This window comes from Pristiophorus japonicus, chromosome 4, assembly GCF_044704955.1.
Source record: "Pristiophorus japonicus isolate sPriJap1 chromosome 4, sPriJap1.hap1, whole genome shotgun sequence".
Classification (NCBI taxonomy): Eukaryota; Metazoa; Chordata; class Chondrichthyes; family Pristiophoridae; genus Pristiophorus; species Pristiophorus japonicus.
The window spans coordinates 232,956,168-232,971,467 of NC_091980.1; the positions used below are offsets into that span (position 1 = coordinate 232,956,168).

The 15,300-nt window shown below is 47.3% G+C and overlaps 1 protein-coding gene across 3 annotated transcripts in view; it reads left to right on the forward strand.

Moving 5' to 3' along the window:
- The window catches only part of slc35f4 (solute carrier family 35 member F4), a 336,248-nt gene that overhangs the window by 304,624 nt on the left and 16,324 nt on the right, over positions 1 to 15,300 (forward strand). For all 3 annotated transcript variants that reach the window (XM_070879154.1, XM_070879155.1, XM_070879156.1), the window contains one exon: positions 14,695 to 14,887. In XM_070879154.1, coding sequence (XP_070735255.1) covers positions 14,695 to 14,887 — 193 coding nt within the window. The remainder of the gene's footprint in view (positions 1 to 14,694; positions 14,888 to 15,300) is intronic.

The following is a 15,300-nucleotide window of genomic DNA, read 5'->3' on the forward strand; positions in this document are numbered from 1 at the left end:
TCGCATTGCCGCCTGTTGTCTATTCAATTCTGTGAAAGTCAATGGAACTGAACATTGGGCCTGGCGTATAATGGGCAACTGATGCAATATTGCTCATTTTACGTTACCACACAAGACAAGTTTCTACCCTTTTAAGACTTTAAAATTCACACTGTATTGTTGTTGAGCACCTCGAGTCTCGTCGCCGAGAGCATGCAGAAACCAAGCGCAGACAGCGGAAGGAGCATGCAGCAAACTAGACTACCCACCCACCCTTTCCTCCAACCACTGTCTGTCCCAGTGACAGACTGTAATTCCCGTATTGGACTGTTCAGTCACCTGAGAACTCACTTTTAGAGTGGAAGCAAGTCTTCCTCGATTTCGAGGGACTGCCTATGATGATGATGGTTAAACTTCTTTACTTTGAAAAGTTATATTTCACCAGAAGCACCAAGGGATCTTGAATTCAAACCGATTATTCAAGCTTCAGTAAGATGGGGAATTTCAGTCAGCCTAATTTAGCTCTTAGTTGTGTCAGCAGCCCTTCTGAATTTAATCTGCTAATAAATTTCCCACGAGGCTATAATTGCTGGAACGTAACAACACATATGGTTGTTAATCAATTCCTTTTGGGACAATTTCTCTGTGATGTTAAATTTGTTAGGATTGAGACAAAAATATCATTTGGTGAGAAAAATAACAGTGTGTGAGTAAGAACCTGCAAAACTGATCCCGCTACCAAGTTCCTGTAGTGTGTCTGCCTGCTTGCTGTGGCAGGTCATGAACTGGCCAAGGAAAATAATCTGAGTGGGGCCTGGTTGCCTCGAGAAGGCCAGCCAAAAGGTCATTGTTTTCTTCTGGAGGGACCAAAACAAAGACTCTCATGCTGGAGGCTTTTTAGACACTGGGTGGACAACATCCAGAAAGTCCTGCATCCGAGGGACATTACTGCAGCAGTGATTGGATTTCCACCCTAGATTCTGAGCACAGCTCCTGCCAAATAGTGAGTCTGGACATGAGGAACTTCAGGCCAACGATTGAGAAAATCCTTAAATTATCAATATCCTTTATAAGATGACTTAAGTAAATTAGTTTCTTCTTAACTTTCAGTAATAGTGGAAATTTTAAAACCTAATTTAACTTTCTTCAGAACTTTCTCCTGTCGTCATGCCTCCTTTCATCTCTCCTCTTTCAGATACTCTGCCCTCCCAAATCCTTACCCCAATCCTTCATTACTCTTCGACCTTTCTAATCTCCTGCCGCTATTCCAGGCTTGACTCCCTCCTAGATAAGCCTACAGCTTCCCTCTGTGCCACCTTTGGCACCCTACGAAGGGCCCATTGAGGCAATCGTCGCTGCCTCCTTACGAGCAGCAACTTCAACTTCCCAACCTACTCTCTCGCTGACCTTCCTGCCCAGCACGGCCACTGGGGGCTAATCTCGCCAATCTACTCTCCGTTCAACTCACATCACCCCCCCCGCCCCCCCAGCGCTGACCCTGTGGACGCTGGTAGTGGGGCAGCCATCACCGACCCTCTCTCTTGCTCCCTCCAGAATGCTTGTTCGCTTGTGAACAAGGCTCTTCCCATCCATGAGCTTATTGTGGATGATGGAATCGACATCATGGCCCTGACAGAAACTTGGTTGAGGGGCGATGATACCTTACCCTTAACTGAAGCCTCCCCGCCTGGCTATACCTTCCACCACTTGCCCCGCTCAGACTGTCGTGGTGGCGGTGTGGCTCTCATCACCAAATCACACCTTAGTCTGTTCCCCTACTCCTCCGGCACTTTCTCCTCCTTTTAGCATCTCACCTTATTCTATGCCTCTCACCTCTCATTTAAAATTCTCGTTCTCTACCACCCACCAAGTACCATAAAACTTTTATTACTGATAAAGTTGGCCAGAGGTTATGCTCTGAAATTTTTGAACTCGATGTTGAGTCCAGAAGGCTAAAAGTGCCAAAACGAAAGATGAGGTGCTGTTCCTCGAGCTTGCATTGAGCTTCATTGGAACAGTGTAGGAGGCCGAGGACGGAGATATCAGAGTGGGAGTGGAATGGAGAATTAAAGTGACAGGCAACCGGAAACTCAGGGTCACACTTATGGACTGAATGGAGGTGTTCAGCAAAGCGGTCACCCAATCTACGTCTGGTCTCCCCAATGTAGAGGAGAGCACATCGTGAGCAGCGAATACAGTATACTAAATTGAAAGAAGTACAAGTAAATCGCTGTTTCACCTGGAAGGAGTATTTACGGCCCTAGATAGTGGGAAGGGAGGAGGTAAAAGGGCAGGTGTTGCATCTCCTGCGCTTGCACAGTAAGGCGCCATGGGAAGGGGAGAGGCTGCTGGGAGTAACTGCGGAATGGACCAGGGTGTCGTGGAGGGAGTGGTCCCTTTGGAACGCTGAGCGGGGAGGGGAGGGGAAAACGTGATTGGTGGTGGGATCACGCTGGAGGTGGCGGAAATGGTGGAGGATGATCTGTTGAATATAGAGGCTGGTGGAGTGAAAGGTGAGGACAAGGGAACCCTATCGTGGTTCTGAGCGGGAGGGGAAGGGGTGAGAGTAGAGGTGCGGGAAATAGAACGGACACGGTCGAGGGCTATGTTAACCATGGCGGAGAGGAATCCTCGGTTGAAGAAAAAGGAAGATATGTCAGAGGCACTAGTGTGAAAGGTGGCGTCTTCAGAGCAGATGCGACGGAGACAGAGAAACTGGAAGAATGGAATGGAGTCCTTACAGGATGCAGGGTGGGAGGAAGTGTAGTCCAGGTAGCTGTGGGAGTCAGTGGGCTTATAATGGATACTGGTCGAAAGCCTATCCCCAGAAATGGAGACAGAGTAGTCGAGAAACAGAAGGGAAAAGTCGGTGATGGACCATGTGAAGGTGAGGGAAAGGTGGAAATTGGATGCAAAGTGAATGAAATTTTCAAGTTCAGGGTGAGAGCAGAAAACGGCACCGATACAGTCATCAATGTACCAGAAAAAGAGGTGAGAGAGGGGACCCAAGTAGGACTGGAACAAAGAATGGTCCAAATATCATACGAAAAGGCAGGCATAGCTCGGACCCATGCGGGATCCCATAGCAACACCTTTAATTGGAGAAAGTGAGTGGAGTTAAAGGTGAAATTGTTCAATGTGAGAACTTCAGACAGGTGGAGGAGGGTGGTGGATGGGGACTGGTTGGGCCTCTGCTCAAGGAAAATGCGGAGCGCCCTCAGGCCATCCCGGTGAGGGATGGAAGTATACAGGGATTGGGTGTCCTTGGTGAAAAGGTTGGGGTCAAGAAACTGGAAACTGTTAAATTGACAGAGGGCATCGGAGGAGTCGCGGATTTAGGTGGGAAGAGAGTGGACAAGGGGAGAAAAAATAATCAAGATAGGAAGAAATAAGTTCTGTGGGGCAACAACAGGCTGAAATGATGGGTCTACCAGGGCAGTCCTGTTTGTGGATCTTGGGAAGGAGGTAGAAGTGGGCTGTGCGGGGTTGGGGAACTATGAGGCTGGTGGCTGTGGAGGGAAGATCTCTAGAGGAGATGAGGTCAGTGACAGTCTGGGAAATGATGGCTTGATGTTCAGTAGTAAGGTCATGGTCCCGGGGGGAGGTAGGAGGAGGTGTCAGAGAATTGGTGATCAGCCTCTGTTTGTTCGTCAAACAGGTTTAATGACGAGGTTGGGGTTGGATCTGAGCGAGCGGAGTGCTGCAAGGTTGGAGTGAGTGAGGGGAGCAGAGAAATTGAGATGGCCGATGTCCTGTCGGCAATTTGCAATGAAGAGGTGAGGGAGGTTAAGAGGCCAGAGGGAGGGGTCCAGTTATAGCGAGAATTCTGAAAGCGTGAGAAAGGGTCAGCTGTGCAGGGGGAAAACACCCGGATGAAGAAGTGGGCACAGAGGCGAAGGCGGCGGAAAAAATTCATTGAGGTGGGGGCATAAGGGGATGAAGCTCAGACCTTTGCTGAGAACTGATCGTTCGGGGTCAGGTCAGAGGGGATAGTGAAAACACGCAGGGGGTGAGATTGGAAGAAGGGATGGGATCAAAGGGAAGTGTAGGGGAATAAGGTTCCAGAGGGGCGTTGATGTCCAAGCGTTGTTGAAGTTTACAATCCTTGACACCTGAAAGGAAGGAAAAAAGGTTTTGGTTAAAGCGCCGGATGAGGTGAAGGATAAAATGGAAATGCGGACCAGGACATCTTAGAGATAGAGTGAGTCGCTGCTGCTGAAGAGAGAGGGCGAGAGCTCCCAACTTCTCATCCTCAGTGATTTCAACCTCCATCTCAATTCATCATGCTGTCTCTCCTCTGAGTTCACCAGCCTCCTACCCTCCCTTCCTTAATCTCTCCTTCCATGTAAACTCCTCATCCCATATTCATGGCCACCCCCTCGATTTTGTCATCTCTCGTAGCCTCGCAACTCCCATTGTGTCAATCGCATGTAAGGCCATGTCTGACCACTTCCTCTCTCTCCACCCACATCCCCTTTCCAGTCCCCCCCAAACCCTACCTCCTTCTGTGTTCGCCCCTGGAAAAAACTTTCTCCCGACTCTCTTACAAGTGCACTTATGAACTCCCAACTGTCCAGCCTTTGGTCTTCCATTCACCATGACATTTCTGCAACTACCGATCTGCTCACTCATACCCTCACCACCACCTTTGATTCCTTAGCGCTCTACTCGGAACTCCTTCATGACAAACGAGCCAAAGGTGGGCAGAGAGAACGTTACAAGGACACCCTCAAAGCCTCCCTGATAAAGTGCAACATCCCCACTGACACCTAGGAGTTCCTGGCCAAAGACCGCCCTAAGTGCAGGAAGTGCATCCGGAAGGGCACTGAGCACCTCGAGTCCCATCGCCGCGAGCACACAGAAATCAAGCGCAGGCAAGAGAAAGAGCGTATGGCAAACCAGTCCCACCCACCCTTTCCCTCAACAACTATCTGTCCCACCTGTGACAGGGACTGTGGTTCTCGTATTGGACTGTTCAGCCACCTAAGGACTAATTTTTAGAGTGGAAACAAGTCTTCCTCGATTCCGAGGGACCGCCTATGATGATGATGATGCCCTAGTCTCTGTTAAAACAAATACTCTCTGTCACCCTGGGCATTCCCCCAGTACAGCTCTGGTCTTCGCACCCTTAAGTCCAAGGGGCGCAAACATGAACGGATATGGCGGACAATTGGTATAGCCAGTCACCACCAGATCTGGCTGGATCACATAAAGCATTATCGGATCCTGCTCTCATCTGCCAAATTTGCTCACTATTCCAGAATCATTCTGAATGTAAAGCTAAACCCCAGCTTCTGTTCGCCACCGCTAACCACCTTTTTAAGCCCCTCTCTCCAGTCTCCACCCTCACTTCCAACAGTAAGTGTGAAGAGGTCATGGACTTATTTGTCTCTAAGAATAAGACCATCCATTCAGCCACCTCTGCCTCTTCCCTTCCTTTCCCAAGCCCACCGGGCCAAACTTCCTCTAAGGATCACCCCTGCCATAGCCCTGACCTCACATCTTTCTCCAGTGTCTCTCTGATCTCCCCTCATGACCTTTCTGAGGTCATCCTTCACATGCGACCCACTTCCTGCACCCTTGATTCTATTCCCACCAAACTAGTGACCACCTAAGTTCCTTTTCTGGCTCCCATGCTAGCTGACATTGTTAACGGTTCTCTCTCCTCACTGTCCCCCCTCCCTCAAATCTGCCGTAATCACGCCTCCCCTCAAAAAACGAACCCTCGACCCCTCCGTCCTTGCAAACTACCGCCCATCTCCAACCTCCCCTTCCTCGACAAAGTCCTTGAACGTGTTGTTGCCACTCAAATCCATGCCCACTTTTCCCATAATTCCATGTTTGAATCCCTCCAATCCGGTTTCCGTGCCAGACCAGTACCAAAATGGCTCTCATCAAAGTCACAAATGGCATCCTTTGTGACTGTGACAAAGGCAAACTATCCCTCCTCATCCTTCTTGACTTATCTGCAGCCTTTGACACAGTTGACCACTCTATCCTTCTCCAACACCTCTCCACCATCATCCAGCTGGGTGGGACTGCACTTGCCTGGTTCCATTCTTATCTATCTAATGGTAGCCAGAGAATCACCTGCAATGGCTTCTCTTCCCACCCCCGTGTCATTACCTCTGGTGTCCCCCAAGGATCCATACTTGGCCCCCTCCTATTTCTCATCTACATGTTGCCTCTTGGCACACAGCATCAGTTTCCACATGTATGCTGATGACACCCAGCTCTACCTCACTACCACTTCTCTTGACCCCTCCACGGTCTCTAAATTGTCAGGCTGCTTGTCTGGCATGAGCAGAAATTTTCTCCAATTCAATATTAGGAAGACCGAAGCCATTGTCTTCAGTCCCCGCCACAAACTCCGTTCCTCTTCCCAATTTCTGTCTGAGGCTGAACCACACTGTTCGCAACCTTGGTGTCATAATTGACCCTGAAATGAGCTATTGACCACATTATCCACAGCATACCGAAGACCGCCTATTTCCACCTGCGTAACATTGCCGTCTCAGCACTTGCCTCAGCTCATCCGCTGCTAAAGTCCTTATCCATGCCTTTGTTACCTCTAGACTTGACTATTTCAATGCACTCCTGGCTGGCCTCCCACATTCTACCCTTCGTAAACTAGAAGTGATCCAAAACTCAGCTGCCTGTGTCCTAACTCGGGTCAAATCCCGTTCACCCATCACCTCCGCATTCGCTGACCTACATTGACTCTCGGTTAAACAATGCCTCGATTTCAAAATTCTCATCCTTGTTTTCAAATCCCTCCATGGCCTCGCCCCTTGCTATCTCTGTAATCTCCTCCAGCCCCACAACCTCCCGAGATGTCTGCGCTCCTCTAATTCTGCCATCTTGAGCAACCCTGATGATAATCGTTCAACCATTGATGGCCGTGCCTTCTGTTGCCGAGTCGCTAAGCTCTGGAGTTTCCTGCCTAAACCTCTCCGCCTCTCTACCTCTCTTTCCTCCTTCAAAACGCTCCTTAAAACCTACCTCTTTGACCAAGCATTTGGTCACCTGCCCTAATTTCTCCTTATTTGGCTTGGTGTCAAATTGTTTACCTCATAATACTCTTGTGATGCGCCTTGGGATGTTTCACATTAGAGGTGCTATATAAATATAAGTTGTTGTTGTTGGTGGTAGTGGTATTCTGAATTTATTGTTCAACAGTCATTTTCAATATTTAATGCAGTTTTATACAATATGTAAACATTCATTTCCCTGTAGTATATTCTCTCACTGAATGTTCAGTTGCAGGGCTGAGTATAATATACAACTGGAAAACCCAAATTCAACTTTACCCGGACATCATAAAACTAACATTCCTTTACAAAGGCTATTCCCTGTCGGTATTTTATACAATTTGAACTGGTATGTGATAAGTCCTTACTACACAGTATAAATGCACACGAGGCCCATGCTTGAGAGAAGGTCAGTCTGTGACCTGTCCTTTATTCCTTAGCACTCCAAGTAATGAAGGTGGGTGGAGCTTCCCCTTTTATACCTGAAGGTCCAGGTTAGGAGTGTCTCTCACCTAGTGGTCATTGTTCTCACAGTGTACAACTTAGGTCAGATTATACATGGGTTACAATGCTGGTTGAATACATGACATCACCTCCCCCCCAAAGTCTTATTGGGATCACAGGTTGAGTCTCTCTGGTGGTTTACGCTCCCTTGTAAAGCGCCTGAGTTGGGGCTCCGGTTGTTGGGCGCTGGCCTGAGTGTCTGCTGTTTGCGGTGCCTCAGGCCTGTCCAGACAGCCCACAGTCATTGGGCTCTCCTCCCTTTGGTTCCGGTGTTCGGTCACCTGTGGTGGAGTGAACTCTACATCGTGTTCTTCCTCTGCTTCTTCTATGGGGTTGCTGAACCTCCTTTTTGTTTGATCCACGTGTTTGCGGCAGAATCCTATTTCCCTCTTTGGCAACCACAGTGCCTGCAAGCCATTTGGGCCCTGCAGGACAAAAACAGGATCATTTACATCAATACATCACGCCCTCGCATTCCTGTCATGGTAGTCATATTGTGGCTAGCGCCTGCTCTCGACAGTTTCTTTCATGGTGTATAAGGGATAACCGGGTTTTGAGCGTCCTTTTCATTAGCAGCTCTGCGGGTGGAACCCCTGTGAGCGAGTATGGTCGGGATCTATAGGCCAACAAGAGGCGTGATAAGCTTCTTTGTAGGGAACCCCCTTGGATTCTGAGCATCCCCTGTTTGATTATCTGCACTGCTCGTTCTGCCTGGCGGTTTGAGGCCGGCTTGAACGGTGCCGTTCTGACATGGTTAATTCCATTGCCTACCATGAAGTCCTGGAATTCAGTGCTTGTGAAGCATGGGCCATTGTCGCTGACCAAGACGTCCGGTAGACCGTGGGTGGCGAACATTGCCCGTAGACTTTCTACCGTGGCAGAGGATGTGCTTGAATTTAAAATGTCACACTCGATCCATTTGGAGTAGGCGTCTACTACAACCAAAAACATTTTTCCCATGAAAGGACCTGCGTAGTGCACATGGATGCGTGACCAAGGCTTGGCGGGCCATGGCCAGGGGCTAAGGTGGGCTTCCCTGGGCGCATTGCCCAGCTGGGCACACGTGTTGCACCTGCGAACACAAAGTTCCAGATCTGCGTCTATCCCTGGCCACCAAAGGTGTGACCTGGCAATTGCCTTCATCATGACAATGCCCGGGTGCTCATTGTGGAGTTCTCTGATGAACACCTCTCTGCCCATCTGGGGCATGACTACGCGGTTTCCCCACAGTAGGCAATCGGCCTGAATCGAGAGTTCATCCCTGCGCCTATGAAATGGTTTAAACTCCTCAGGGCAAGCCCTGTATGTGGCTGCCCAGTCCCCATTCAGGACACATTTCTTGACTAGAGACAATAGCGGGTCTCTATTTGTCCAGACTTTAATCTGATGGGCTGTCACGGGTGAGCCTTCGCTTCCGAAAGCTTCAACAGCCATGGCCATCTCAGCAGCATGCTCGATAGCCCCTTCAGTGGTGGCTAGTGGGAGCTTGCTGAGTGCATCGGCGCAGTTTTCGGTGCCCGGTCTGTGTCGAATTGTATAGTCATAGGCGGCTAACGTGAGTGCCCACCTCTGTATGCGGGCCAATGCATTTGCATTTATGGCCTTGTTGTCGGCCAAAAGGGATGTTAGGGGTTTGTGATCTGTCTCCAGCTCAAATTTCCTGCCAAACAGGTACTGGTGCATTTTCTTTACAGCATATGCACATGCGAGCGCCTCCTTTTCTACCATCCCGTAACCCCTTTCTGCCTGGGACAGACTCCTGGAGGCATAAGCTACTGGCTGTAACTGACCCTTGACATTGACATGCTGCAACACACACCCGAAACCATAGGATGATGCATCGCACGTTAACACAAGTTTCTTACATGGGTCGTATAGTGTTAACAGAGTGTTGGAACATAACAAATTGCGTGCTTTATTAAAAGCCCTTTCCTGGCTGTCCCCCTAGACCCATTTGCGACCGTTGCATAGGAGCACGTGTAGTGGCTCTAGCAGCGTGCTCAATTTGGGAAGAAAGTTCCCAAAATAGTTCAGGAGCCCCAGGAACGAACGCAGCTCCGTCGTGTTACGGGGTCTGGGTGCTCTTTGGATCGCTTCAGTCTTGGACGCAGTAGGGCTGATCCCGTCTGCTGCTACCCTCATCCCCAGGAATTCTACCTCTGGAGCTAGGAAGACGCACTTCGCCTTTTTCAGTCGCAGCCCTACCTGGTCCAGTCTGCGTAGCACCTCCTCCAGGTTGTGGAGGTGTTCTTCAGTATCGTAACCCGTGATGAGGATGTCATCCTGAAAAACCACCGTCACTGGAATCGACTTGAGGAGGCTTTCCATATTTCGTTGGAAGATCGCGGCGGCCGAGCGAATCATAAACGGACATCTGATGTACTCAAACAACCCCTTGTGTGTCGTGATGGTGGTCAGCTTCTTCGACTCACTCGCCAGCTCCTGGGTCATGTAAGCTGAGGTCAGGTCCAATTTTGAAAAAAGTTTGACACCGGATAGCGTCGCAAAGAGGTCCTCCGCTCTCGGTAGCGGGTACTGGTCTTGGAGTGACACCCGATTGATGTTGGCCTTGTAATCACCACATATCCTGACCGACCCATCCGCCTTGAGCACCGGCACAATCGGGCTCACCCAGTCACTGAATTCGACTGGTGAGATGATGCCTTCCCTCAGCAGGCGATCCAATTCGCCTTCTATCTTTTCCCGCATCATGTACGGCACTGCTCTAGCCTTGTGGTGTACTGGCCTGGCGTCCGGGTTTATGTGAATCACTACCTTGGCCCCCATGAAAGTAGTACCGATGCCGGGTTGAAATAGTGAGTTAAATTTGTCCGGGATCTGTGAGCATGATACTCGCTCCACAGAGGAAATTGCATTGACATCGCCCCATTTCCAGTTCATGACAGCAAGGCAACCCCTCCCCAGTAGTGCGGGACTGTCCCCTGGGACAATCCAGAGTGGCAACCTGCTCTCCGAATCTTTGTGGATCACGACTACCGTGGCGCTGCCTAGCACCGGAATGATCTGCTTTGTGCAAGTCCGTAGCTGTGCGTCAATCGCCGATAATTTTGGCCTCCTGGCCTTGGACGCCCACAACTTTTCGAACTGTTTGATACCCATCAGAGACTGGCTGGCCCCTGTGTCTAGCTCCATTGATACTGGGATGCCATTGAGGAGCACTTTCATCATTATCGGTGGCGTCCTGGTGTATGAACTGTATACGTGCTCCACATAAACTCGCTGAACTTCAGCTTCCAGCGATTTCCCCCAGCGTTAATTTCTGCAGGTATTTTGCTCATCTCTGCAAACTCCGGCTGAGTGTGTGCCTCCACGCCTCCAACATGAGCTGTTGTTGGAAACAAAAGGTCCCTTGCCAGTCGATCGTCCCTGACTGCCTCTGTTATTGTCCTTGAGTGCGCCATTAACAGGTGTTGATGGCCCCATTACTGGCCGCATTGTCCCTTGTAATGGCGTGAATCGCCGTTCAGCTTACCATTGTCTCTGTCGAACTCCCCCTCTGGGTTCGACTACATGTTGGGGCATGCCCGATTGCCCGTGTCTGCCTGGAGAACTGTGTGCTGCTTTAACAATGTTGAATCTCTGTCCCAACCATTCCTTAACACAGTACCTCTCGTCTGTTCTGCTATACAGTATAAATGCACACGAGGCCCATGCTTGAGAGAAGGTCAGTCTGTGACCTGTCCTTTATTCCTTAGCACTCCTAGTGATGAAGGTGGGTGGAGCTTCCCCTTTTATACCTGAAGGTCCAGGTTAGGAGTGTCCCCCACCTAGTGGTCATTGTTCTCACAGTGTACAACTTAGGTCAGATTATACATGGGTTGCAATGCTGGTTGAATACATGACAGTATGTGCCAAAAAAAAGTGGACCTTGGCTGAACAATTCCAATGATTCTCATCTGGTTCTGGGGATGTACATATTAATGGTCAGCTGGGAGATCAAAGCAGATGCAGAAACTCAAAATGAATCCTCATTCTAGCACCAAAGCATCATCAAATGTGCAAGAGAGACTTCTTCCGACAGAAATTTATAATTTCACTACATCCTTATCAATGTTCCCTCTAATTTTTTTTGTGCATAGTCCCTTTAACTGGCTGTGTGACCCATTCAAATGTTCACGCATGCGCGGTTTCTTCCATGTAAAAGCTGGTGAGCGGCCTGCGCGGGACCTCCAAATCACAGCATGGCCACACAGCCTAGCGGGAACGTTGATCCTTATGTAATTCTTTTTCTGTATTTCTCCTTTGATTTTTATCAGCACATTTGCTGTTTTCAACATTATGGCTGACCTACTATATGGGTCTTGGCCGTTTCATCCTTGTTTCTTAATAAATAAAAAGTTACATTCTGGGCACTGCTATTTTGCTATCTGTGAGTAGGACTAAGTGCGCAATCCATGACTTTGTGAACATTCGCAAGTATTATAATACATGTGTTGCAATGAAAAGTTATGAGATTGATTGCTGACTTCACAGGACTGAATTATTACAAAAGACTGGAAAAACTATATGGCGTTTTTGCCTTGAAAGGAAGCAACTTTGCAGTGACTGTATAGAATTATGCAAGATATAATAAACAGCATAGAAAAGATAAATCCAGAACATTACTTCAAATTAAGACATGACAATAGGACAAGAGGGCACACATTCACTAGATCACATGATAATTACAGATGAGGAAGACTATCCAACCTATCTTAGTGACCCTAAAATCTCCCCATTGTAGCATCCCATTGATCCTTCATCCATTCCATGTATTGATAGGTGTTTGTGTGAATACACACTTACTGAGTGAGCTTAACTCTGTATTTAACCTGTGCTGTACCTATCTTTTTCTACTAGAGGGATCAAGTGGAGCATAGGCCTAGTCATGCTTCTCTCAACAGCTAAATTTTAAATATTTAGATAGTGTGGGTGGCACTTTGATAGTCAAAGTAACCAAGGAAGAGGCATTTCAATTGGCTAAAAAAAGTAGCAAACCTGAGGACTGGGAGAAATTTAGAATTCAACAGAGGAGGACTAAGGGTTTAATTAAGAGGGGGAAAATAGAGTACGAGAGGAAGCTTGCAGGGAACATAAAAACTGACTGCAAAAGCTTCTATAAATATGTGAAGAGAAAAAGATTAGTGAAGACAAATGTAGGATCCTTGCAGTCGGATTCAGGTGAATTTATAATGGGGAACAAAGAAATGGCAGACCAATTGAACAAATACTTCGGTTCTGTCTTCACGAAGGAAGACACAAATAACCTTCCCAATGTACTAGGGGACAGTGGGTCTAGTGAGAAGGAGGAACTGAGGGACATCCTTATTAGGCAGGAAATTGTGTTAGGGAAATTGATGGGATTGAAGGCTGATAAATCCCCGGGGCCTGATAGTCTGCATCCCAGATTACTTAAGGAAGTGGTCCTAGAAATAATGGATGCATTGGTCATCATTTTCCAACAGTCTATCGACTCTGGATCGATTCCTATGGACTGAAGGGTAGCTAATGTAACGCCACTTTTTTAAAAAGGAGGGAGAGAGAAAATGGGTAATTATAGACCGGTTAAGCCTGACATCAGTAGTGGGGAAAATGTTGGAATCAATTATTAAGGATGAAATAGCAGTGCATTTGGAAAGCAGTGACAGGATCGGTCCAAGTCAGCATGGATTTATGAAAGGGAAATCATGCTTGACGAATCATTTGGAATTTTTTGAGGATGTAACTAGCAGAGTGGACAAGGGAGAACCAGTGGATGTTGTGTATTTGGACTTTCAAAAGGCTTTTAACAAGGTCCCGCACAAGAGATTGGTGTGCAAAGTCAAAGCACATAGCATTGGGGGTAATGTACTGACGTGGATAGAGAACTGGTTGGCAGACAGGAAGCAGAGAGTTGGGATAAACGGGTCCTTTTCAGAATGGCAGGCAGTGACTAGTGGGGTGCCGCAGGGCTCAGTGCTGGGACCCCAGCTCTTTACAATATACATTAACGATTTGGATGAAGGAATTGAGTGTAATATCTCCAAGTTTGCAGATGACACTAAACTGGGTGGCGGTGTGAGCTGTGAGGGGGACACTAAGAGGTTGCAGGGTGACTTGGACAGTTTAGGTGAGTGGGCAAATGCATGGCAGATGCAGTATAATTGTGGATAAATGTGAGGTTATCCATTTTGGGGGCAAAAACACGAAGGCAGAATATTATCTGAATGGCGGCAGATTAGGAAAAGGGGAGGTGCAACGAGACCTGGGTGTCATGGTTCATCAGTCATTGAAAGTTGGCATGCAGGTACAACAGGCGGTGAAGAAGGCAAATGGTATGTTGACTTTTATAGCTTGGGGATTTGAGTATCGGAGCAGGGAGGTCTTACTGCAGTTGTACAGGGCCTTAGTGAGGCCTCACCTGGAATATTGTGTTCGGTTTTGGTCTCCCAATCTGAGGAAGGACGTTCTTGCTATTGAGGGAGTGCAGCGAAGGTTCACCAGACTGATTCCAGGGATGGCTGGACTGTCATATGAGGAGAGACTGGATCAACTGGGCATTTATTCACTGGAGTTTAGAAGGATGTGAGGGGATCTCATAGAAATGTATAAGATTCTGACGGGACTGGACAGGTTAGATGCAGGAAGAATGTTCCCGATGTTAGGAAGGTCCAGAACCAGGGGACATAGTCTTAGGATAAGGGGTAGGCCATTTAGGACTGAGATGAGGAGAAACTTCTTCACTCAGAGAGTTGTTAACCTGTGGAATTCCCTACTGCAGAGAGTTGTTGATGCCAGTTCATTGGATATATTCAAGAGGGAGTTAGATATCCCTTACGGCTAAGGGGATCAAGGGGTATGGAGAGAAAGCAGGAAAGGGGTACTGAGGGAGTGATCGGCCATGATCTTATTGAATGGTGGTGCAGGCTCGAAGGGCCGAATGGCCTACTCCTGCACCTATTTTCTATGTTTCTGTTTCTATGTTCATTTTTATTGATCTTTGCCAATGCTAGTACACCCCCACGATTTGTAAAGTACGTGAGAAATACAGATTTTAGATAACTGTACTTAAGACCTTAGTTGATTAAATGTTTTTATTAGAATTTGTTTTTAACATTAAATAAATCTTTTTTTGGGAGCCTCTGATGAATGTATCACATTATAAAATGCCTTCATTTTGATTTTCTTAAATCTCTTCCAGGTCCTATTTAAAATGTTTCTTGGAAGTGCAAATTTTGGAGAAGCTGCTTATTTCATTTCTGCACTGGGTTTCTTCAACTTAATCTTCATATCATCCGCACCAGTTATACTGTATTTTACGAAAGTGGAGTACTGGTCCTCATTTGCTGCTTTGCCTTGGGGTTACCTCTGTGGTGTTGCTGGGCTTTGGTTAGGTATGTGATTTGAATGCTTCTTTAACATAATTTAGAAAACTATTTAATTCTTTACTCCTATCCTGAAATTACAAAACGAATCCTATCAATCTGAATTACAATTTCAGCATGACGAGTTTTTTTTTCATTTTAATTGCACATTTACAATATTTTAGATGAATGAGAGTTTGTGACTCTTAATGCACAATTCAGTGCCATTTTATAGAACTCTATTTGTAAACAAACACATTTGCACAAAATGATAGCAGTTGTTAACACTGTAATTTGTTTCTCCAAAAATGATATTCTAAATATGCAGTATTGTGTGTATTGTATTAGTGTAACTAGTCGTTTCAAATGAAGAATCATTAGAGGCCTGAGAGACTGTATGTAACATCCTTTTATTAATCATAAAGCTCATGCAAATAATTATC